At 29.8% G+C, this 24,145-nt stretch overlaps 3 protein-coding genes across 14 annotated transcripts; 2 read left to right on the forward strand and 1 right to left on the reverse strand.

The window, feature by feature from the left end:
• Positions 1-1,069: 1,069 nt before the first annotated feature.
• Positions 1,070-5,879, forward strand: LOC107959282 (proteasome subunit alpha type-3). The gene is made up of 9 exons (XM_016895292.2): positions 1,070-1,513; positions 1,594-1,633; positions 1,714-1,797; positions 1,942-2,015; positions 2,130-2,301; positions 2,394-2,440; positions 3,221-3,286; positions 4,398-4,488; positions 5,652-5,879. The coding sequence occupies exons 1-9, from the start codon at positions 1,410-1,412 to the stop codon at positions 5,721-5,723; spliced, it is 750 nt and encodes a 249-aa protein (XP_016750781.2). The 5' UTR covers positions 1,070-1,409; the 3' UTR covers positions 5,724-5,879.
• Positions 5,880-8,714: 2,835 nt separating this feature from the next.
• LOC107959280 (CBL-interacting protein kinase 32) lies at positions 8,715-14,862 on the forward strand. Of its 12 annotated transcripts, none has more exons than XM_016895285.2 (15): positions 8,715-9,159; positions 9,944-10,161; positions 10,307-10,369; positions 10,951-11,022; positions 11,195-11,302; positions 11,417-11,497; positions 11,741-11,794; positions 11,890-12,015; positions 12,096-12,185; positions 13,015-13,137; positions 13,255-13,365; positions 13,639-13,752; positions 13,839-13,895; positions 13,979-14,053; positions 14,548-14,862. In XM_016895285.2, exons 2-15 carry the CDS (start codon positions 9,991-9,993, stop codon positions 14,623-14,625), a joined length of 1,323 nt encoding a protein of 440 aa, XP_016750774.2. In that variant the 5' UTR covers positions 8,715-9,159; positions 9,944-9,990; the 3' UTR covers positions 14,626-14,862. The 12 variants fall into 12 exon arrangements, 10 of the variants coding, with proteins under 10 accessions (XP_016750774.2, XP_016750775.2, XP_040969009.1 ...); XM_016895286.2 differs by having other exon boundaries at positions 8,718-9,159; positions 9,950-10,161; XM_016895288.2 differs by having other exon boundaries at positions 8,794-8,879.
• A 1,704-nt stretch (positions 14,863-16,566) lies between these two features.
• Positions 16,567-18,430, reverse strand: LOC107959281 (blue copper protein). Its single transcript, XM_016895291.2, has 2 exons — positions 18,115-18,430; positions 16,567-17,214 (listed from the first exon to the last, which is right to left on the reverse strand). The coding sequence occupies exons 1-2, from the start codon at positions 18,326-18,328 to the stop codon at positions 16,727-16,729; spliced, it is 702 nt and encodes a 233-aa protein (XP_016750780.2). The 5' UTR covers positions 18,329-18,430; the 3' UTR covers positions 16,567-16,726.
• Positions 18,431-24,145: the final 5,715 nt, after the last annotated feature.

Here is a 24,145-nt window from a genome sequence, read left to right on the forward strand (position 1 = left end):
TAATATTTTAATAATAAATATATATTACAATTAATGAATATTTACTAATAAAATATTCTAATAATATAAATGAGTCTCTGTAACTTTAAAAAGAAAATATTTGTTTAAATTATTCTTAACATTATTTATCCTTTCCAAACTTCAATGAGTTCTTCTACCTCCAACATGTTACTATCCACTTCCATATATATAATATTCCAAATTAAGCTTTACTTAATCAAATGCTTCTATAATATTTCGCAATAAATATAATTTATAATGTATTTGTTTTACTGAAAATAATTTTTAAAAATAAGTTCAAAAAGAGGCTCCGGCTTCAGTTGATGATATTGTTAATAAAGATAGGACTGGGATCGAAAATGAATGATTTTGAAAGGCAAGGGCTGAGACCGGAAATTCGTTGGTTTGGTTCCGAAGAACTCATTTTTAAGCAGAGGGCTTGGATATTCTGATGATTATTTTCCCTGTGAAGGGTGAGAAGCACTTACCTCTGCTACTGACGCGAAAATGGCGTTTGAATGGATTGAGGGAGACGAACAGAGCCTGTTTTTCTGCTTTCTCTTTAGGTTTTCTGCTTTTGTTTGAATTAGGGTTTATTTTGTTTTTTTCGGGTGCACCGTTTGGTGGCCCATTTGTTGGTGAACAGCTGGCTTTGCCTTGGATTTGTGGCCTGTTCGGTTCTTCATTATTTTAATAACATCAGTAGAATATTTAAAAAAAAACAAGTTCAAAAAATGTATTAAATAATAAAAAATATTCTACTAAAATCATCCTAATATAAAAAAAATTAATTTTTCTAAAAAACCAATCCATTTTTTAAAAATCTAAAATTGAATGTATTAATAAGTTTGAGGGTCGTGCTATTTCTGATTGAAATTTAAAAATAAAATTTGAGTATAACGTTATATATATTTTTTTGGTACATTAAAAATTGGAGAAGACATCAACAGTGATCATTCGATTAGGATACTGTTTTATTATAATAAAAGCATATTTCATGTCTATTTTACTACATCTTCAATTTTTGTAGTCGAGTAGGATTTTCTATTTATACAACAAAAGATGATTATTAGCTCAACAGTGTTGGACTACATTTTTGTACCCTTAGCATTGCGAGTTGTGAGGCCGGCACTAAGGGCCTGAAGCTAGGAGTAATTAGCGTTGGGCTGGTTCGGCAAAATACTGAAATGGAGTCGGAACTTCATCGGCCGTAAAAGGCCCATCAGGGTGAAAGGTCTTGACTTGAGAAGAAAGAAAACTGGGAACACAACACAGAGAAAATTATGACACAACACAGAGAAAATTATATTTAACTAAGGCCGAGCAATATAGAAGAAGAAGAAACAGAAAGGAAGAATAACAACCAAGTGTGAGAAGTAGGAAAAGCAAGTGCAGAGAAGAGAAGAAAGATGAGCAGCATTGGAACTGGTTACGATCTCTCAGTCACCACTTTCTCTCCCGACGGCCGCGTTTTTCAGATCGAGTACGCCTCCAAGGCCGTCGATAACAGTGGGTTCGTTCTTCTTCTTTTTTCACTAATAATTATATGCACATTCTGCTATTGTTAGGTTCTCAATTATCTTTATTTTTCAGAACTGTAATTGGAATAAAATGCAAAGATGGGATCGTTATGGTATGCTTCTTTTTCTTTTACTTTGATTGCTTTTTTTGAATATAAAATAGTTTCGTTAGAATGGATATTGCTTTTTCAAGGGAGTGGAGAAGCTGATAGCATCAAAAATGATGTTACCTGGCTCTAATCGTAGAATCCATTCCGTTCATCGTCATTCCGGCATGGTATTCCCTAGTTTCCTCCCCCGTTTTTTCAGCTTTTAACTTCAATTTATTGCATCTTTAGCCACATTGTTATTTGTCAATGCTAGCTTTGGATTCTTAGTCTCTCGCTCTCTCTTTCCCCTGATATTGGATGCTCGAATTTAGGCAGTAGCTGGATTAGCAGCTGACGGCAGACAAATTGTGGCCCGTGCTAAATCTGAAGCTACTAGTTATCAAAGGTCTTTATTTATTTTTCTCCTGTACATCAATTACTTAAATTCAGCTTTAATTATGTTGTTATGTGTTCATCTAATTGTAATTGTATTTTGTTGGTGGTGGACCTCGTGGTTTAGTGTGTATGGTGAACCCATTCCTGTCAAAGAACTTGCTGAACGCCTTGCAAGTTATGTCCATTTATGCACTCTTTACTGGTGGCTCAGGCCTTTTGGCTGTGGGGTAATTCTAGGAGGTTATGATAGAGATGGACCCCAATTATACATGGTTGAACCGTCTGGCATCTCCTATGTAAGTTCATTTCTTGCGAATGGGGCTTCACGCTAGATCTATCGGTATATTTATCTTCTTTTCCAGTCAATAATGTATTTCTTTCTGTATAGAGATACTTTGGTGCTGCAGTTGGGAAGGGAAAACAAGCTGCCAAAACGTAAGATTCAAACTATTTCTTTCATGTGGAACTTAGAATATGACTTTTAATGGAAGTCATTTTGTCATGCTAGCTAGTTAGATGAGATCAATGATTGGAGCATTATATATTCTGTACTTTTATTTGTTTCCATCTCAACCAGTGAAATCTAGTATAGAATTTGGATGCAATGGTCATCCTGTTGAAGGGCCTTCTAATGAGATCATTTTCCCCTTCTTATATATTCTCTTTTATGAAAACCAATCAGCAAAGGATATACTCCTGTCATTCTCTCGAATTGTTAAGATTAATCCCCCAGTTATGCTTTCCTTCAATAATGTGATCTGCCCCTTTTTTTCTAATAGAGTAAAATTGGATGCATCATAGAGAAACCTTTAAAGTTTGAAATAAAAAACTCTCAATGGAGAGCAAGAGAGTCCTAATCCAAGTTTGAATTAATCAGATATAAGAAAAAGGTACAAAAATGTGGAGTGGATGAAGCAAGGTGGATTAAGGAAAATGATGTACGAGTTGTGCACTATCTGCTGTTTCACTACTTGCCATATTTGCCTATGATTCATCAACACGACTTAATGTAGCCTTTACATCAAACTGGTTGGTCCTAGCTACATGAAATGGTTCTATCCATTCTGTTTGTTTTGGGGCTTTGTGCTCCGATGGATATAAAAAAGTTAAAATCTTTCTTATTATCACAACCTTTGTAATCTTTGGTTATCTCTTTCTCTCTGCATTCATCTTCTGAGCATCTGATAATTTAATGGTTGAATCGATTGTGGACAGGGAAATTGAAAAGTTGAAGCTGTCTGAAATGACATGCAGAGAAGGGGTCATTGAAGTAGCCAAAATGTGAGTTTTGGCTATATTAATTCTTCCTGTTTTTGTTCTAATATGCTTATTTTGATTCTGGGGACGTTAATTGTTGGTTCTAAAATTTTATGTGCACTTTTTTTTTTTCTTAATTTTCACTTTTGAAGATTCTTGCTTGAACCGTCATTTTAAATGCTGTTCTTTGTTGTCTTTGCATTAGGCAACAACATCAAATTGGTTTTCTTATTCTCTGTTTATTTGTCTATTCTTTGAGATGTCTCTAGCTTACCACAATCTATGACTCTCAATGGGGGGTAAGATTTATGTTTTCCCTGATGAACTAGGGTACATGCATGCTAAAACTTGGTAGAAATTAGCTGCCTAGAGTTTAACGTAACTTTAAGCTTTTGTTTTACCTCAAAAGAGAACATTTTACAAAGATGTTCTAAAAGATTGTCTTAAATTTAATTCATTTCCTCTTTCATATCGCTAAAGCTGTTGGCTACTGAAACTGTAACACAGAGTATATAAAATAGTTTAATCCTGTGGCAAATCTGATTTAACACCTATATGTCAGAATTCGGCCTTGGACCTGCGGTGGAAACATTTACCTATGACATTAAGTAAGAACTAACTATATAAACCTTGTTTGGATTATGGATTTGTGTGTGTATGGTGCCCTACTCTATGATCCTACTTGCCAAAGAAAAGCCTTATTTCTCTCTTATCCAAACACCAACTAAAAGCAACCTCAGTTCTCTGGCAATAGTAATAGTTTATGATAAAGTGTTTGGATTATTGGTCGTTGTTTGAGTGCCTTCCACAATATGACCCTACGTATTACAACAAACTGAAATCTATCTTATCGGCAACAGTTAGGGAATAGTTTAATTACCCTTCCACTGAGTTGGCAATAAATACCAGTAGTGTTGCCATTTTCTTGCAGTGCATAAAATTCAAAACAAAATTTGAAGTGAGCAAGAGAACTGTAAACTTATAAGATGGAGGTGCAAGAGGAGTACCTTCTTTTAATGTTAAATTTTCATATTCATCATGCATTGCCATACGTGGTATTTTCTTCCTTTTCTCTCTGAATGCAAGTTTTCAATGCTAGTACTAGATGTTAACCATGCGCGTCATTTGTGAACAGCATATATAAGTTACATGACGAAGCAAAGGATAAGGCCTTTGAACTTGAGATGAGTTGGGTCTGTGACGAGTCCAAGCAACAACATCAAAAGGTAATTTTTACCGTCTCTTACTATGGTATTTGTTTCAACTTTCTAACTAGTTAGAACAACAAAATGACGCCCTTCTTGTCCTAGACAATGTTGGTTGCATGAAATTGACCTTGCCATTTTGCTCATTTAAGACCATATACTAGGATTTGAAAAAGTAGGGTATTTTTATTCTTTTACCCACGTCTTTCTGGCCACTTTTGACACAAGAATCTCCCATTGAATGACATGATGGAAGTGATTCAGGATATCTTAGGGACTAGGGTTTAAAGTGCAATAACCAGAAAAGCAATAAGCTTGAATTAATTGCATGTCTACCCCTTAATAGAAAGTACGTTAGTTTCTATAGACCCTTAACTTGGACTCTAAGCCTACGTTTTTCCTTAAGAGTACCCAGGCCCATCACTCATGTCAGATGCATATTTGAATGTTAGTACAGATATATGATTCTTCAAAGACCCAGATGAAAAAACACAGAAAAAATTGAACATATCTATGTCAGATGCATAATATAGCTCTGAGCTAACATGCTTGAAACTCAAGAAAATAGGGACACAACTTTTTTTTAATTGAAAATAGATAACTTAAACAAACTGGACTAGAAAACAAAAACCTAATAGCGTAACGAAGGCAACTCTAAGATGAAACCTATATTATTTTAAATACTAAATATAACCCTGAACTTATAAAATATTACAATTTTAAGCTCCGTAAATATAACAAGATTAACAAAATAAAGTCTCAAGTAAACAAATCCGTGATTAGCTTCTTAGCTTTGTGCATCCAGGAGACATTTGTGGGCCTTCACCAAACATTTCAAGAACCAACTTGAAATCTTTCTCCTGCTTTATCTTCAATTGGGTTTACCTGCACTTTTTTTTGAATGCTTTTACATTTTATCCTCTATTTGCTTGTATGCTCAAACAATTACTTTAGCATGGCAGACCCATTTTGTTTTTCAGATACTGTCGCTTAGTTGCCTAAAGAAAGTAAAAATTAGGAATGTTAGCTTGCTTAACTAAATCATTAGCGAGACTTCGGTGCAATGAATGATTAATGACTCTTTGTTTCGATGTCATTAAATTCCTTTCACGGATAATTTATTGCACTATTCCCATATGTTTACATGTTTGTATTCATAAAAAATGTCGATGGTTGGATTTCAGGTTCCCGATGACCTTTTGGAGGAGGCTAAGGCTGCGGCTAGGATTGCCCTAGAAGAGATGGATGCCGATTAAACATGAGTGGAGCCAGAATACTGTTGCAATGGTATTTTGATCTTCACTAATTTCTCATCTGTCATAAACTTGATGTTTGATTTATGATCTAAGTCATTGACTGGTTAAACATGTTTCCTTGTATTATTTCATCAAGAAGATCTGCCGGCTTTTTTATTAGGGCCTTCGATTTCGAACAACTACGAAATGCGTAACTGCCTTTGTTAAGGCATCAACTGTGCACGGGGATTTAATATAAATATGTTCATATGAAAATATAAATATTAAAAAATGATTAATTGGGCTAAATAACAATCAAATATAATGTAACTATGAGAAAATTGGAAAAAAACACAAAAAAGAATTGATTTAAAAATGTCAGAATATTTTTATTAATACTGTAGGTGTCAATACCACCTGTACGGATAGCTACCAAAGCCTAAGTTTTTTTTTTTTTTCTTTCTTGTTCAACGTACCACAGGCGAAGTTGAGATCTTAAAATTGATACGTAGCGCATCGAATCAATGTGGTTGAAATGCGAGTACAGTACATACCCACCACATTGATGAAAAATGTAGGCCAATTACTTTGGTAACTGGATGGGAAGGACAACGCAATTAACAATCACTCACTGGAGACACAGACTGTGATGTGAATTTAACGCGGAGGGAAAAACCAAGTGGTCCAAATTTCTAACTACTCAAACGGGCTCCCCTCACTGTATTTATTGAGAATAAGCTTTAAAAAGATCTCTCTTGTCAGTTCTGAGTAAATTTGTCCGTTTTAAAAAATTTTGAGGTAACTTTCAAAAATAAATAATTAAAAATAATTAATCACAGATTAATGTTTCTAACATTTAACTGGTATGATAATAGTTATAGTCTTTAAATTTTATATATATATTTTAATTTAGTTTTAATTTAATAAACTTAGTAATATTTTCGCATGTTATCAATTTACTAGTAATTTTAAAAAATTTATTGAAAAATTAAATATATATATATAACTCAAGCTTCAAAAAACATATATAAAATTTTAAAAGAATTCTCAAAATTGAAAATATTCAAATCTAGAAAAATAGTACCAAATAAAATAAGAAAAAAATATGAAATCCAACATTAAACGTTAAAATTTTTAAATTTTATATGTTTTTCCTATTTTATTATTCATGTTTTCTTTCTTCTTTTATTATATAATTATTCGTGTTTTCTTAATTTTATTAAGATTAGTGAATTTGAATTTTATATTTATTCTTATTTAATTATTCATGTTATCTTAATAAAAGAATTTAATTTAACTGATTCGAGTATTTAACCTTTATTGTTATAGGATTTGAAGTAAAATATTAAATCAAATAAAAATGTATTAAATATTATGGAAAAAACTACAAGAATAATAAAGCAGGACAAGTATTTAAACCGTTACCATTCTTATAAATTATCAAAGAAAGCCCCTAAGTGATTTTCTTTTTCATATTTTTACTTGTATTTTTCTTTTCTGTCTTAATTTTGATCCTACTCATGCACCCTCTTAATCGGACTCTCCATAAATTTAATCATTTTTAATTTGGTTTTAAGTTATCATCATTTTTTTTTACTTCGTTTAATTGATATTTAATCTCACTTTTTAAAAAGAACCATTTAGATAACAAATGTTAAAAAAACGATTTAATTGTGCTTCATATTATTATAATAAGCTAATTTATTAACTTCATTTGAAAGGGAAATTCAGCTTTGTGTAAGCGCATGTGCAGGAAATTGTTCCAACCACACACATATTTCATGACCAAAGTTTTTTTTTAATAAACAAATTTTAATGAAGGATTATTCTTTCATTTAATTAAGCAATTGGGTTTTTTACATTTAAAAAAGGGGTAAATGATTGATAATAATGATAAAAAAACGAGTAAATTAACTATATGTGTCCCCTTTTTTAAATTGGTTAAATAAATCGTTTTTTTTGAAGATTTAAGAAAATAGATTAATTTAGGAGAGAAAGTATGAAAAGCTCGTCCAGTTGGGCGCATTTTCTGCACAGTTGACAGAAAAGTTCATTTAGCTGGGCGAGCTTTTTGAATAGTTGGCAGAAAAGCATGTCCAGTTGGACGCACTTTTCCTGACATGTCAGGAAAAACGCGTTCAATTAGGCATATTTTATTTGGAATTTTCAGAAAACACTTTCACGCTTTACACATTTTCTCCAAAATTGACCTATTTCCTTAAATTTTGAAAAAAAACCTATTTAGCCAATTAACAAAAAAAACAACATATATGCACAATTTAGCCGATAACAATAACACTAAAATTATTATATTACGGTAAAACTAGAAACAAATGAGATTAATATTTCAAAAATACGATTTGAATAATATTTTTTACACTATTGTATCATGGTGAATGTTCAAGTAAAGGAATATCCATACAAAAATATACAAAAATCCTTAATTTAAAAATTAATTTAGTACATAAATTCTAATTTTATATAATTATATACATAATTTATTATTTTAAATTAATTTCCATAAATTACACTACGTCGTTTTATTATTAATTTATAGATACATATAATTATATAAATAAAAACAAAAAAATATTTATTTAATTTTATAAATTCATTCATAAATCAAATTCCAAAGTTTGATATCTATAATTAATTATATTTACAAATTGAATGTGTAATTTAAATTAGAAAAAAGAAATTGATTGCTGCGGTAACCAGTGGGGTCACTTTCAGACAGAAATATGTTGATTAAGACCAGATGGGGGACCGTGTCGTGGACCACAGGAATTCCACTTTTTCTTACAGTCATCATTCATTTATGTTTTTACAATATCCTTTTTCACCACCATCCACAATACCTTTTCCATCAGTATCATCCATATCAATGTTTACTACTAACATTTATTTTAGGTAGCTATTAATGGCTAAGAAAATTCAGGTTTGTTGAATTATTAATCAACCCAGTGAACCCACCTTTTCGTTTATATAATTTAAAACAAACAAGAAAAAAGTAGCAGGTGGCAAAAGCTTGTCTGGTTATAGTCTCAGCTGAGTCTTTTATTTTGGCTTTTCTTATTTATGTCCGCCTCTTGAGCTAACCCAAAAGCCATTTTTCCTTTTGCCGCTCTGCCTCAAAAAGCTCATAATTCTTCCTTTCTTATCCACTTCTCTTCTCGAGTATATCCCTTTTTCTTTTTTCTCCTCCAATAATGATCATTCTTCCAATCATATACGAATAAATAATTATTCTTTTATTATTTAATTGCTATATATACTACTTAGAATTCTATACTTTCTAGTTTGTAGTGCCGTTATCGAATTTGCTTCGAAGCTTGTACATTTTCGTACAAAAGAGATTGGATTTTTTACTGTTGGTTGATGTTTCTTGACCCTTATAGGCCTTAGCTCAGCCTTTTCTGATATCAATTCAACCCCCAAATTTATTTTGCTTTTCTGGGTAATTCTCGAGTTCCTTAAACCAGCAAAAGCTTTACACTTGATTTTGTCCCTAGTGTGGACGATTAGTTTAAATTTCATGGCTTTGGGGGCGTAATGCATGCATTTCTCGCTTTAAAAAATTTAATTGTTTTTATTATGATGTATTTTTTAATACCAACAAAGAATTCGTGGTTGTAAGCAAGGGGAAAAGATCTAGGGGGTAATATTTTATGTAGTAATTCATTTGTTTATGTCAATTTGTTAGCTGTTGATTATTTTATTATCTATGATGAGGTTGATACAAAGTACTTTTTTACTCTTCTCTCTCTCTTATTTAAGCTGAATTTTCCAGATTTCTGCATCATTTGAAAAAAAAATAATTTAAAGGACATGCCTCTGTACTTTTGAGGTTCTTAGCAAAAAAATCTATTGAGTGTTAATTGTGAGTAGTTTACTCCATTTGGCTGTTTTATTTTGCCGAGATTTTACCTTTTTTTCTCGTTTTGTTCATATGTTTATTTTTTTTATGTCTGATGCCATTTCAATGACAATTACCTTTCATTCTAGGGATTAGATCAGTTTTATTGCTTCAAATTGAATTTCCACCAAGTTTTCTACTTGAACTAAGATTCGCATATTCCAGATAATGTTCTTGTGCTATATGTTAATGAGGAGTTTTTAAAGATTGAATATTCACTTTTCAACGTTCCTTTTGCTTCATAATTTGGTGTTTTAAGCCCTTCTTTTTATGATTTGATGCTGTGTGATACTGCAAAATTGAGTGATAAAGATGCTCGTCTCAGGAACAGGTTTTAAGAGCTTGCAAAAGTGAAGTAAAGATATAAGAGAAATGAGTCAACCTAAAATTAAGCGGCGCGTGGGTAAATATGAGATGGGAAGGACAATTGGGGAAGGAACATTTGCTAAAGTGAAGTTTGCAAGAAATACAGAGACTGGAGAACCTGTGGCACTTAAGATCCTTGATAAAGAGAAGGTTCTCAAGCACAAGATGGCTGAACAGGTTTCTTTTCTTCTGCATGCTTCCTTATCTCTTCTCTATATCTATTTTCATAGTTTGTCAAAGCTATTATTACCCACATTTTGAGAAACGAAATTCTACTTTTCAGATATTGCATCTAAAGTTGTTTTCTTGCTTGCTTTTGCAGATCAAGAGGGAAATAGCAACAATGAAGTTGATAAAGCATCCAAATGTTGTCCGTTTATACGAGGTTTCTATCTCTATCTCTCTCTGTGTGTTCTGGTTGACCGGTTGGGTTCCAGGGGAGGGTGGGGGCCTGATATATGCACCATCTACTCATTCTTCTTTTTCTCTAGAGTATGATTATGATTTATGCGGTAAAATGCATATTCCTCAATAATGAGTTGCAGATTTGGGCCATTTTCAAGAATCTTGTATTCTGAAACAAAGCCTCCCTTCTTCATTTCTATCTGTAGCATTAGCACTGAAATGGTGGCATGATTACTCCAAGCTTCAACATTATATAAAAATTTTGGCTTTTGTTTACTACCATCTTTATTGATCCTTATAATATTCATATTTGAACTGAGTATATGATCAAAGATGAAAGAGCAACATCCAAGCTTTTTTTAATGACCAATCTCTTGCAATGCCTGTTTAAAACAAACCTAAGAACTAGTTTTCTGTTTCATCTTGCCTTCTGATCTAATGCTTTTCACCTATAGCAGTTAAGCATCTAAGAGAAAACCATCCGTTAGCATTTACATTCGTCTATCATTTTAGTAGAGCTTTGGATGTTTGTATCAAATTATTTTGTTTGCTTTTATTCAGGTAATGGGAAGCAAGACAAAGATATTTATTGTTTTGGAGTATGTCACCGGGGGAGAGCTCTTTGACAAAATTGTAAGTTGATGATATCTGGGATATTTGCATATTATGTTAGATTCTCATTTGTGTTGGTGGAGCTGCACTAATATGTTTCCTAGTTTCAGTACTGATTTAATATTTGTACCTTGTTTTAAGAGAAGCTAACTTTAGATCTTGTATATATTTAAACCATTTCTTAATTCTGAAGGTAAACAACGGAAGGATGAGAGAAGATGAGGCACGAAGATATTTCCACCAGCTCATTAATGCTGTTGATTACTGCCATAGCAGAGGCGTCTACCATAGGGATCTTAAGGTATTTAAATTTGGCACCCTTTAAGGAGAATATGTTTATACTTATGCATATATGTGCATGCATGCATGCATCTTATGCTATCAGGAAATGAAGTTCCTCTTGATTTTCTTGCAGCCTGAAAATTTGCTGTTGGATGCATATGGTAACCTCAAAGTTTCTGACTTTGGGTTGAGTGCACTATCTAAGCAAGTCAGGGTAATTATGACATCCTCTTTTTCCTTCTACATGATACATTATTAAGCTTTGTCTAGTCTTTAACTTCTTTGTTGTCTGTGTTATTTATCCTACTTATTTAAACATTCATGTGAATATTTTAAGGTCCTGAGTCTTGATGTAACTGATTGATTCCGTAATCTTGTAAGATTGGTTCTGTCTCTGTGTGCCTTTGATGGCTTTATAACATTCAGAAATATTTCTAATCTGAAGTTGAATTTATAGGATGACGGTCTCCTTCACACTACCTGTGGAACACCAAATTACGTTGCTCCTGAGGTGCAGACACTAGTTCAATCACACTAAATTTTCCTTCCATCATTTGTAATTGTATAACCCCTTAGAAACCCCGGCTTCTCTCTTCCTATACATAGGTCCTTGATGATGGAGGCTATGATGGAGCTACTGCAGACCTGTGGTCGTGTGGAGTGATACTCTTTGTGTTGCTTGCAGGTTACTTGCCTTTCGATGATTCTAATCTTATGAACCTGTACAAAAAGGTCTGTGTTTTGTAATTGAATGTTGCAGTTATCCATTGTCACTCGTTGCCTGTTTTTCACTCTATTTTTCGAATATACAGATTTCAGCAGCTGAATTCACTTGCCCCCCTTGGTTATCTTTTAGTGCAATGAAATTGATAACTCAAATCCTGGATCCAAACCCGATGACTGTAAGTAACTATGCCTAACTCTCCTTACCTGGATGTGTTTCAAGATTGGATATTAAATTCTGTGTGCATTGAATAGGAAGAGGGGCAAAAAGATTTCTATTCTTTGTATGGTGGTGGCAAGTGAAGTAACATTGTATATTGCTATGCTAAGTAAAGCTTCTAAAACTAGATAAAACAAAGCTATACTCATGATAGAAAAAAAGAATGTCCTATAAAAAAATCGCTTGGTTAAATTCTTGTTGGATGTGCAATAATTATAGTCTGAAACAATAGAAATAATATTGTATTTTACTGTGTTTTTATTCATTTGTCTTTTGCCCCTCCATCTTCAATAAATATTGTCTAACACATTTTCCTTGTTAGCGGACATAAGCGTGGGAGATGGAGTCCGAGAAATCTGCCAGATAGATATTAAAAATGTATAATTCTATCTGCTCTTTCTCTTTTTCCTCTTTTCATCTCTCAAAGATTTCAACTTGCAGTCTGAATATAATTTCTAAGGAAAGATAACCACACCTTATAACTCCTTATCCTTTTCTGGGTTCATTTTTCATCAAAGCCACCCATGAATTTATCGATCATGTATTCTGAATTTGAAGTTGATGACCTCTTACTATGTTATGAATTTATGAAAATTTCAACTACAAGTGCATAAAAGACAGTTCGTTTCGGCTTCAAGGTTCATATTCTGCTTGTATTCATATGCATTTTTATGTTGGACTTAAATGTTTGGGAATCATTTGCCTTCACAAGATTTTGTTTTGCTTTTATCTAATCAGATGGACTTAGCATAAGGTTAATGTGTACATATATTTTTCTCATGTTGCAGCGCATTACTATTCCTGAAATTTTGAAAGATGAATGGTTTAAAAAGGGTTACAAGCCTCCTGTGTTCGAGGAGAAAGACGATACGAATTTAGACGATGTAGAAGCTGTTTTTAAAGATTATGAAGTAAGTTGATGCAGTCTTTCTCTAAGTTGACATCCGCATATTGGACAACTGCTGTTACATTTGGTGCTTCTTTGACTTTTTATCTTAATAATTTCAATATGTTGGTTAACATGACAGGAGCACCATGTAACAGAACAGAGAGAAGAACAACCAACAGCTATGAACGCTTTCGAGTTAATTTCTATGTCAAAAGGGTTAAACCTTGGGAACCTGTTCGATGCAGAAGAGGTTTGTATGTTAAAAGGCTTTTCGTTTTTGTATATCAACTGTCAAACCCTGGTCGTTACCTTTCCTTTGCACGATTTCATTGTCACTAGAATGGAAACATCAAATCCGCAGTATGTCCAATGCCAAATAGGACATTATCTGATATCAATAGGCTATCAAAGCCAATTAAGAAAGCAGACATATAGTGTCTATTTGCTTGAGAAAGATGACTAATAATATTATACTGGCTATTTACATCTAAATTTGAACCGTTGCTTGTTCCATTTTCTGCAGGGATTTAAGAGAGAAACAAGGTTTACATCTAAATGTCCTGCTAATGAGATCATCCATAAGATCGAAGAAGCTGCAAAGCCTCTCGGGTTTGATGTCCACAAGAAAAACTACAAGGTGAGTAAATCTTATACACAATATAATAAAGGTAATTATCGAAATCTATATATAAAGTATATTTATTTTGTATTGCTTTTATGTAGATGAGACTCCAGAATTTGAAAGCAGGAAGAAAAGGAAACCTTAATGTCGCCACTGAGGTAACTTACAGTTAAAGCAACATTTTATTTTAAATCTTGGCTGACGTTTTGTATTTAATTAAACTGTTTATTTTGTTGATCAGATATTTCAAGTGGCACCTAGTTTACATATGGTTGAGGTCCGAAAAGCAAAGGGGGACACATTGGAATTCAATACGGTACCCCATGATTCTCTTATTACAATTTCATTACATTTTCTAAATGTATCTTATTGTTAGAGTTCTGTAACGGCATATAATTGGTTATAGCTGATGGAAATGGAAGAACGTTTTTGCCGGTAGAAAGAAGTTGGTTAAATGCAAATGGAAAGTTCCAAATGACTTCGATTCCTGTCATAGTTTTGGATTAGTCCTTATATTGTCACTATTATATTATACGAGTTAGACCATTATTGCGCATCACAAAGCATCTTACATCTCGATAATGTCTAAAATTTGTTGTCCGATCGTGAGACTGAAATTCTCCAATGTTAAACACACGTGCTCTAGCTTATCTGCTTACTCAAACCAAGTATCAAACCTGTCTGCTGGTCTTTAAATAGACAACATACATGAGTTGCAGTTGATTTCTCTTGTGTTTCTAAACTCACTCTGTCGTTACCGAGATTATTAATTTGCTGGCGATTAAAAGGTTTGGGGTTTTTCTTTTGCAGTTCTACAAAAGCCTTTCGACCTGTCTGGAAGATGTTGTCTGGAAAACGGAGGAGGACATGAAAGAAGTGCACGTTTGAGTTGACCCATGTTTCCAAGTTGAATGAAAATTGTGGATGGTTTTGTTGTTGTTTGTTGAATGTTGAATGTCGTTGTTTTTGGCCCAATATTTCTTCATTCTTTTCTAGGATTAAACAGCCATGGTGGTTCCAGTTGTTTTCCATGTTATTAGTTGTTGGAAAGCATGGATAATTCCCATGGAATGCGGTGGTTGTATTTACCCTTTAAAATGTTAATGATGATTAAATGTTTCATGATATTTGCCAAAAAAAAAAAAAGGTATTCTTATGTTTTGATTTTGTTTCCTCCACTAAATATTATCCTATGCTATTCTTTTATATGAATTAATTCCACAAGCAGAATATAGATAAATGTCTTCAAATTTTATTTTAAAAATTAAAATTGAAAAATTTTTTACTTCTATTTGTGTAGTGAAAAAACCCTGTGTGAAGGGTAATAATCTTTTGTTTCATCCGACTTTAGAAATTACTTTGTTAAGTGGTAAAATGAACACGAAAAATAAAAATAATAATTAAATAATTTTTTTAATAAACATTTAACTGTGTAAAAACAATGCTCTCGATAAACATGATTGAATATTATTTTTTTTTATAGATTGTTTTGACTCTCGACTTTAAAAATTGAGTCAAATTGTATATTTTGTAGGTGGAAAATTTGATTGGGTGACAATTTACTATCAATTTGCATTGCCTTTATAATTTTTTTTTAAAAAGTAATAAAAATAGTTAAAAGATTCAACAAATTTTAATAAGGTTTATAAATTAGAAAAGAATAAAGCTATGTCAATAATGAATTACATGTAAATGGTCACATGTCCTATCACGCTAAAGCTATTAAATTTTTATCAGTTTAATTAAATTATTTAATTTAAAATAAAAAATAACTAATTTTTAAGGTTGAGGGTAAAAATAATCCTTTCAAAATAGTTAAAATAATCAACAGCAATAAATAAATCTTAAGTCCTAAATTTATTATCGTGCTTATTAAATTTAATCATTGATTTGTTAAAATATTAATTTATTAAGATATGATGTTGATAATTTTAATGTTTATATTTATATTACTAATATGAGATATGATGCACAAATTATCATTATACCGAAATCGGTAAGTAAAAAAATATTAAAAATGTGATAAATTGAATTATATTAATTTAGTTTTGATTTTTTTTAAACTAATCTTTAATATTTATATATTGTATAGTTTTTTTTTGCATATTTATTTTTTTGTGACATTGAATGTTAATTATAAAAATAAGAAAAAAATAAAAATTATTATTTTATTTTTTTGTATATTTTTAATTAAATTTAGTTGATGAATTTATATTTTTAACTTTTTAGGTGAAAGGGTTAAAGTAAAATAAAATTGTAAAAAAAATAAATTACACAATATACAAATATTAAGGATTAAATTTGTTATTATGCTAATTTTAAAAGCTATCACCTTTAGCAAGTTGGTGACTGAAAAAGACAAAATTAATTTGTTAGATGATCATTTTGTAACTTTTTATAGTTGTATCATTAAAAAATTATTAATAACTAATAATATAATTTACCTAGATAAATAAAATGAATATTAGATTTTCTTAGGAAAAAAGGTTTCAATTCAAATTTTATTTTGATTTAAGAGTGAGTTCTATTAAATTTATTTTAATTATTGATTTTATCATTGTGATAATTAATTTTGATTATAAATATTTAAATTTATTTAGATTTACGATTTTTTTAAAACATACTTATAATTATAATGGTGGGTTTAAATGGACGGTAAATTCATCTATAATTAATGTAAAAATAATGCTAATAATAAAATTTGACACTATAAAATGAGATTAAAAATAAGTTAAACATATCATACTGTATCTTACCGCTCATCTAAATTCAGCCTAAATGTAACTAGAAAAAAAAACATTTTGGACCACAATCATGCCGAACAAGAAATTAATAAATAAATCATGATTTTAAATTATTATATTATATTACTACTTTTGTTATTTTACAAAAACCAGATATATAATCCTAAACACACGCTCGCAAATCCTAAAGTATAAGGAGAAAAAGAATATAGTAATATAGTAATAAAAATAATAATTCTGGAGCATCAAATTTTGAAAAATATGCAAACAATTTGTAAGAATATTAAAAACCCATAGAATTGGGTGTTAAAATAAACCGATCCCGAGCCAGAAGCTTCATCCTTATCGCTTTCCTCTTCAATGGGGTGATTGAAGTTGGCAGGCACGATGGTTTCAGGGGCGGAGTCATCGCCCCTGTAATCAGGGCTGTTGGGCGCCGGCGCATCATCCGACTGATCTAAGCTCTTCGGCAGCCCTTGGCCGTGGGTGACGTTTATCTTGAAATGCTGACCATTGTTGCATTGCTCCCCATCGTAGTCACTGGAAAAGAAATAGTTCATCCCTTCTTTCAGTAGAGGAACCGCTACTGAGATTGAATGAGGCGCCGTGGAAGAAGGATCTGCAGCTGACCATTCGATCGTGTCGTTTTGAAGAGCGTCGTCGTAATCGCAGAACTTGTATGTGGTGAAATTGTATGTTTGGATTACTGAATGGTTGTTATCCGTGTTGAAGACTGTGCGTTGAACGAAATCAAAACGATGTCGTGAAAACCAACAATTGTAATATAACACCAGTTTTTGCATTAAAAAAAAACAAAGAATAAATTAAATTATGTAGACAAAACTCTAAATCAAATGATGCATATTTAATTCAAAGCCATACTCTAACAAGCTTTAACATAATCTAACATTATAAACCTATTAATTCGGCTAAAATACATCGATTTAAGTCAATGTGACATGTAAATAATCATTATCAGCCAGGTTGGAAAAGGGGGTGTTGAGAAGATGCATGTTATGTTCAAAGTCCAAGAATCTAATGCCCTCAACTTTTAGTATGTCAGTCAGCAAAAATATTCTGACAATGGAATTTGCACATGGGATAGGAGGCTTCTTGCAACACAATCCATCTCTTTTATCCCTTCCCATTTACCGATTTCTATCAACTCCATGGCAGATTAACCGCTAAAACTCAAAAACACAAACCAAATTTGAAGAAAGGTTGAGATTTATATTAGGCCAACTGTCTAGGATAGATGTGAAAATCTCATATGTAAGTATATATTTAAGACAGTAAAATGAAATCTATAGCTGAGATGAGGCATGACTGAGAGCAAATTTAAGAAGAAATCAAGGGATCATCCAAATTTGGAGTAGTCTCTGTTTCATCTTTTACAAAAAGAAATTCAGCCAAAAAAAAAGGGGAATGTTGTTAAAAAAACTGCACAACAGATCAAGTAATGGAGCTTTTCATTAACTTAAAGATCTCCCTACTTAAAAAAGTTTTTAAAACATTTACTTACTTTGGGGTCGACAAGATTTTCTTCTATTAATGGATATTTACTAAAAATCCATAGATTTTCATCACATATGATTCAAAGAGGAAACTAAACAAATATATAAAAAGGACTTACTGAGGAAATCTCCCAAGCTGAAGTTCTTGGAATCAGCCCATTTCTGGTAATTAACATCAGGCTTTTCGAGGGCATCAAACCAACCAAGGGAACCACCGACTGTGTAGTTCTTGTAAGCACTGACGGATCCTGAACAGGAGAGCACCACGAGACAAGAAACAATGGTGATGAGTTGCAGAACTGAAGTACTGTTATAACCAGAACTTTGTCCCATGTTTCTTGAGTTTCTGTAATGGGTTTTTGTGGACTGTATAGAAGTAGGCGACTTTAAAGCAATGGAATAGCTAAAGTTGTGATTTATATATGTAGCCTTGCCTTTTGCATGGAATTACTAGATTGGTGTCTCTTATCTTTTTTTGATGGTCCCACAGTCACATTCAACTTTTTTCCCTAAAACAACTGAGTAAATGCTAAGAAAGGAATAAATAATAATCTCCTAATAAGTTATTAATTACCTCAAACTTGACTAATCCACTCACTATTACCTTCTGAATCTGAGTAACAGGTCATTCAATAAAAATGATTTAAGATATATTTAATGATAATATTTTATATTTTATTCATTAAATTATGTAAGTTAAATTTGATGTATTTTCAATATTTTTTAAGAAATATTAATATATACAATATTTTAGAACGATATGATAAGAATATCGAATCAATTAAAAATTTATAAATATAATTAGTATAATTATATTAATAAATTCAACAATTAAAGAGTTAAAATATTAATTATATAAAAATATACAAAATAATATAAACGAGTCCTTCCAATTTACAAGGTCGCAACAACATAGTATAAATGTTTTTTTTTTCTCATCATACGTAAATTTTTAAACTCAAAATTATAATCTATTAATCAAGTATTTATTTACCTTAAAATAATCTAAATTCAAATCACTATTATAAAAAATTAATATTGTAGGACATATGGAAACTAAAATGCCGGCGGGTTAACTCAACAGCTTAATTAGTCAAATTTCAATAATTCATGATTGATCCAAAAGTCACTGCTTGAAGTTAAATTACGGGTTGACCTTTGAGTTTAGTGACGTATCTTTTTCATTGAAATATGGTAGGACTAATATCTCATAAAAAAAATGTTGATCTCAACTTTAAAATTATTATTTACATAAAAGTTATTTTTTTATTATTACAATATTAAAAAATTTAAAGAATAACAATATTTAAATTTGTGTCATCTAATAAATTAAAAAAAAACTCAAACTATTACTTTATATAAATTCTTAACAAAAGAATTCACACTTCGTATTTGGTATATTAAAAGAATTGTAAATGTTCAGATAATTTACTTTTAAAACTTATTCTTATATTCTTTTTATATTATTTATTGGTGAATTATAATAAAAGAGTAAAATCCTAACAATAATTTGATTAACGCAATTCGAACTCAAATCATACTTAGGACGATGAACATCTTAATCATCAGGCCAACCAACATTAATATTTTTAAAATTTTTAACTTTAGAAGCATGAAAAGAACTAAAAATTTTAGTGTTTTTTTTTTATCCCGACTTTAATCCTTCTCAAATGAAAAACAGATTAAATATATAAAAATCCATTTTAAATAATCTGCAATGAATTAGGTTAGTTTCAAGTTTAATCCATGGGGGATGGGATTGGGAGGAGGCTTCTATAAATGTGAATGCATGAGCATATGAAAATTGAAAGGGGCAGATATACCATCCGTGGCATTAAAATTCTTTTACTACATCATTATTATTTTAACACGTAGACAATCACATTTCATTTCCATATTCCATAGCATATGATCCAATTAACTCTTATCAACTAGATGCAACCACTTTGATTCCCATCTGTTACACCACTGAAATAATTACTGCTACAATTGATCTAATTGCTGTCTGAATGGGACAAAATATGGTTGTTATTAATAATAAAAAATAGATATACATAGTTTCTAAAAATATTTACTTTCAATTTTTAATTTATAAAAAAAACCATATAACTTTCGTAAATGTATGTTTTTATTCTGAGTTTAGAATAACTTTCTTGAGAATTTTGAGTCACCAAGTCATACTCAAAAAAAAAGAAAAAAAAAAAAGAGGAAATCTCAAAGATCTTAATGTATTTGTCTTATATAGTAGTTAAGAAGTCATCTAAAATGAATCACAAAAGGACATAAATAACAACCAATTGATTGAGAAGTTAGGTGATTTGTTGATTAGGCTGAAGAAAGATTGGGTTGTCATTTGAAAATTCAATCAAACCACCACCCAACAAACAAATAACATATTCCTATGTTCAAAAAAAATATTTCAAGATTAATATTTGGTATATTATTAGTTAGATTTTTTAATTTTGTAAGTACCACATATCCTCACAATTTTTTAAATTATACTTATAAATAGGATACGTGTTATTTTAGAGTTATGTTTGTAGTTTTGGAGTTTAAAAATTTCAATAGTAATAGTTTAAATATTTTCCTTATTTAATGTAAGGTTGAAATTTTAGGATTTTTGAATTTTTAAGTGTAAATTTCACTTATATTTGAGTTTTGACTCCAAATTTTACTTTAGTTTAAATATCATATCTCACCTCGTGTAGGACATTTTTCAGTTTTATTTCGACATGTATTTAAATACATATTAATTTTCAGTCTAATCATAGGTTATAATAATTAATTTTGATAATAAATAATTATTTAAATTTATATTATTTATATTTATATTTATATTTGCCATTGTGATTAACTTTGTATTTAGAATAAAAGAGCAGATTTCCCTATGTAATTTATCCATCGCCAAATAATTCATATTCTTCTTTTTCTGTCGAAGTTTGTTAGGATTAATTGTTTAAACATTATATAATAATAATAATAATAATAATAATAATAATAAATTATTATTATTTGATTCAGATGTCCATAAGTTCCATCAAGCTTTGATAATAAAAATATTTGCTTAACCAAGATCCAATTCCCGAGTTTATTGAGGTTTGTGTTTATCTTTTAAAGTTCAAAATATATTTTTATAATTTACATATATCGATTATTAAATGTTTTATTGAGTTGGTATCATATTTAATCAAGTCACCAACTCGATTAGAAAAATTATAAAAATATATTTTTAAAATTAAAATAAATTATATTATTCAAAGGTAATTTATTACCTCCATCAATTGCATATATATATTAATGTAAAGGTGAATATTTGATACACTAACAGTGTGTTTTTTTTCTATTCCATAAGCAGCCTTAAAAATTTGACATGTATTATTTTTAAATATTTATTTTTTAAAATTTTTTACTATACCCCTATAGGATATTTGTCAATCCTCTTGACCCTGCATGGAGTCTAAAACCTCTACTAGCAGTGTACTAAACAATTTCTTTTAATGTATTTGATCGAGTTAGTGTCACAAGTTAACTCAATATCGACTCGAGATTGATGACAATATCATGATAAACAATTTTAATTAAAATTTTTCATTTTAATATTATACCAAATAGATGGTTTATACGTGTATACATGTGTGATAAGATTTTTAATATTTTAATGTATTTAATAATTCAAATTAAATAAAAAGTTTCATTAAAAAAAACTTGGGTTTATTTTGAATTTTAAAAATGTTATTCAAAGTTTAAATTGAATTCGATATGGTTGGCATACTAAGGTTAAACCCACGGTTATATCTAATTCATACTTGATAACAATTTTGTTTAGAGTGACAGGCCGGTTTCAAACAAAGATTTGAAGCTTGAGTTCTAGTTTTGATTGTTTTATTAGACGTAGGGTGAGCGTCGGGTTGAATTAAGTAAAATTTTTTTGAGTTAATCAAGTTTATAAGACTTATTTTATTATTCTAAATTAATTTGAATTTTTTCGAACCGAGTTGAGTAAAATGAAATTTAAGTCAAATCGAGTAAATAAATTTTGAGCCGAATTGAATGAAATTGTTCTAGTTTAATTAAAAAATTAAACATGTCAAATAAAAATATTATTAAGTATAACTAATTTTATGTTGGAACAAAAACCGTATATATTTGAATTTTTTTCAAAACAAAATAATAATAAATACTTGAATATGGTAAATTTGGATCATTAAATAGGTCCTAAAATTATTATTTTAGAAAAATTTTAAAATTTTAATTTTTTTATTTTTAAAAATTTAAAATTTGAAATTTTTATAAATATTTTGAATTTTAAAAATAATTTTGAATTTATTTTGTAATTTTTGTTGAGATAGAGATAAATTTGCTTATTTTTAAAGCTGCCAGAGACCAAAATGGTATTTACATCAATTTATTATTTGAATTATTCGAATTGTGAAATTCAACTCGTCTTGAACTCGAAACTCAAATTGAGTTATTCGAGTTTACTCGAATAATTCGAATAACTTATTCAATTAACTTAAATTTTTTTTTTTTTTCTAATCAAATTTTACTCACCTAATTAAGCGTTTTATCGTGTTTGATTTGTGTTTTTCTAAATGTTGATATAAAATTGGTAGTTAAGAGTTAGTTCATATGGAATGGGGAGAGTTGTAGTAATAGCTAGCTAATAGGGTGATAGTTTGGATTTTACACAAGTAGTGAAGGAAATTTATATTTTAGTTAGGTCTCTTATGTGATAAGGTTAATGGTAGAGTCATGAATGGATAAAAACTTCTGAAAATTTGAAAAATTTTGTTTGGATAAATAATCTTTTAAAAAACAGGTTATTCAACTTTAACGAATTATAAAATAATTATAAAATAATAGTTATATTAAAAATAAATAATATGAAAATTCAATATGTGTATAATTGTATTTGTAAAATTTCATAAATATTTATAGTAAAAAATGTTAAATATATATATTAGAATTAAATAAAATTATGTTTTGAAATTTTAGTATTTATCTTATAATAAGATCACATGTATTTAATGAAATAAAAACATAAGGAATTTTGAAAACCCACTTATTTAGGTAAATTTTGGAAAGAGAAATTCAGTTACTAAAATATTCTCTAAAAATTACTCATGAATTTTGAAATTCTCCAAATTTTTTATTCAACAAGTAAATTCACTTTTAAAATTTTAAAAATATTGCTATAAATGAATTTCCTCTTCCAAACACACTCAATTGGTAGTGGAGTTATTAGAAAATTTATCACACGTGGACTTGGATGGAAATGTTATAGGCATAAGCAATGTCAGAATGTAAATGAGAAAAAAAATGTTGTTTGATGAAATTATAAGTTATAATTCAGGTAAATAAAATATTTTATCGTTTCGCCCTTGGTAATAGAAAGAGTTTCCGAATGAATCTTGATATGTTCTAATAACGAGCTATATGATAAATATTCAGGAGTCTTTGGTTAGGTGAGTTCTTCTCGAATCAAACCCTCTACTATCAAAATAATTGATTTGATGGGGTATCAAGATAGAATAATTATATATAATAACATTTAAATTATTTCGTCTTTATTTTTATTTTTAATATATCAAATCAAAAATTTTTGAATACAAATATTTAAGGTTTTAAATTAAATTCTCTAAGCTTTAGGGTTTAGTTTATTTTCATCAATACAAACACATTAAGTATTATTATTAGCTACATTGTCAGAAGAGGAAAAAGAAATTCATAAACAACATTAAGATGCTGACATTTATTTTGTAGTCTTTTTAAGTATATTTTAAGGTTAACCTCTCATAGATGCCGTACCAAATAATAATAATTCATATTTGTCCTCTTAAATATAAAAAAAATCTATTTAATCTTTTTAAAAATAATAAAATTATATATATATCCCTTAAAATATTTATAATTCAATTTCAATCTATCTAAACAAAAATTTTAGCTTCCTCTTGAATGTGTCATTTTTTTTAATTCCATAATAAATAGTTAACAGAATAATAATTCATAAAAAATGTAAAAAAAATAATACAAATAAATAAAACATAATTCTCTCGCCGGCACATGAAAATAGGTAAGATATTGGACTTATCATCATTAGTGGAAGTGGGAAGCAGCTCAAATCCAAGAGGCAGGAAAAAGAGGGGGTAG

This window comes from Gossypium hirsutum, chromosome A05 (genome assembly GCF_007990345.1).
Source record: "Gossypium hirsutum isolate 1008001.06 chromosome A05, Gossypium_hirsutum_v2.1, whole genome shotgun sequence".
NCBI classification, from domain to species: domain Eukaryota; kingdom Viridiplantae; phylum Streptophyta; class Magnoliopsida; order Malvales; family Malvaceae; genus Gossypium; species Gossypium hirsutum.

What these genes read in the sequence shown, in the direction of transcription:
- LOC107959281 (XM_016895291.2), bottom strand. Translation starts at nt 18,328, where the DNA reads ATGGGACAAAGTTCTGGTTATAACAGTACTTCAGTTCTGCAACTCATC. An exon ending in CAGCTTGGGAGATTTCCTCA is followed by an intron (nt 17,215 to 18,114) that starts GTAAGTCCTTTT and finishes TTCAACGCACAG; the next exon opens with TCTTCAACACGGATAACAAC.
- LOC107959280 (XM_016895285.2), top strand. Translation starts at nt 9,991, where the DNA reads ATGAGTCAACCTAAAATTAAGCGGCGCGTGGGTAAATATGAGATGGGA. An exon ending in CACTATCTAAGCAAGTCAGG is followed by an intron (nt 11,498 to 11,740) that starts GTAATTATGACA and finishes TTGAATTTATAG; the next exon opens with GATGACGGTCTCCTTCACAC. An exon ending in CAAATTACGTTGCTCCTGAG is followed by an intron (nt 11,795 to 11,889) that starts GTGCAGACACTA and finishes TCCTATACATAG; the next exon opens with GTCCTTGATGATGGAGGCTA.
- LOC107959282 (XM_016895292.2), top strand. Translation starts at nt 1,410, where the DNA reads ATGAGCAGCATTGGAACTGGTTACGATCTCTCAGTCACCACTTTCTCT. An exon ending in GTCATTGAAGTAGCCAAAAT is followed by an intron (nt 3,287 to 4,397) that starts GTGAGTTTTGGC and finishes ATTTGTGAACAG; the next exon opens with CATATATAAGTTACATGACG. An exon ending in CCAAGCAACAACATCAAAAG is followed by an intron (nt 4,489 to 5,651) that starts GTAATTTTTACC and finishes GTTGGATTTCAG; the next exon opens with GTTCCCGATGACCTTTTGGA.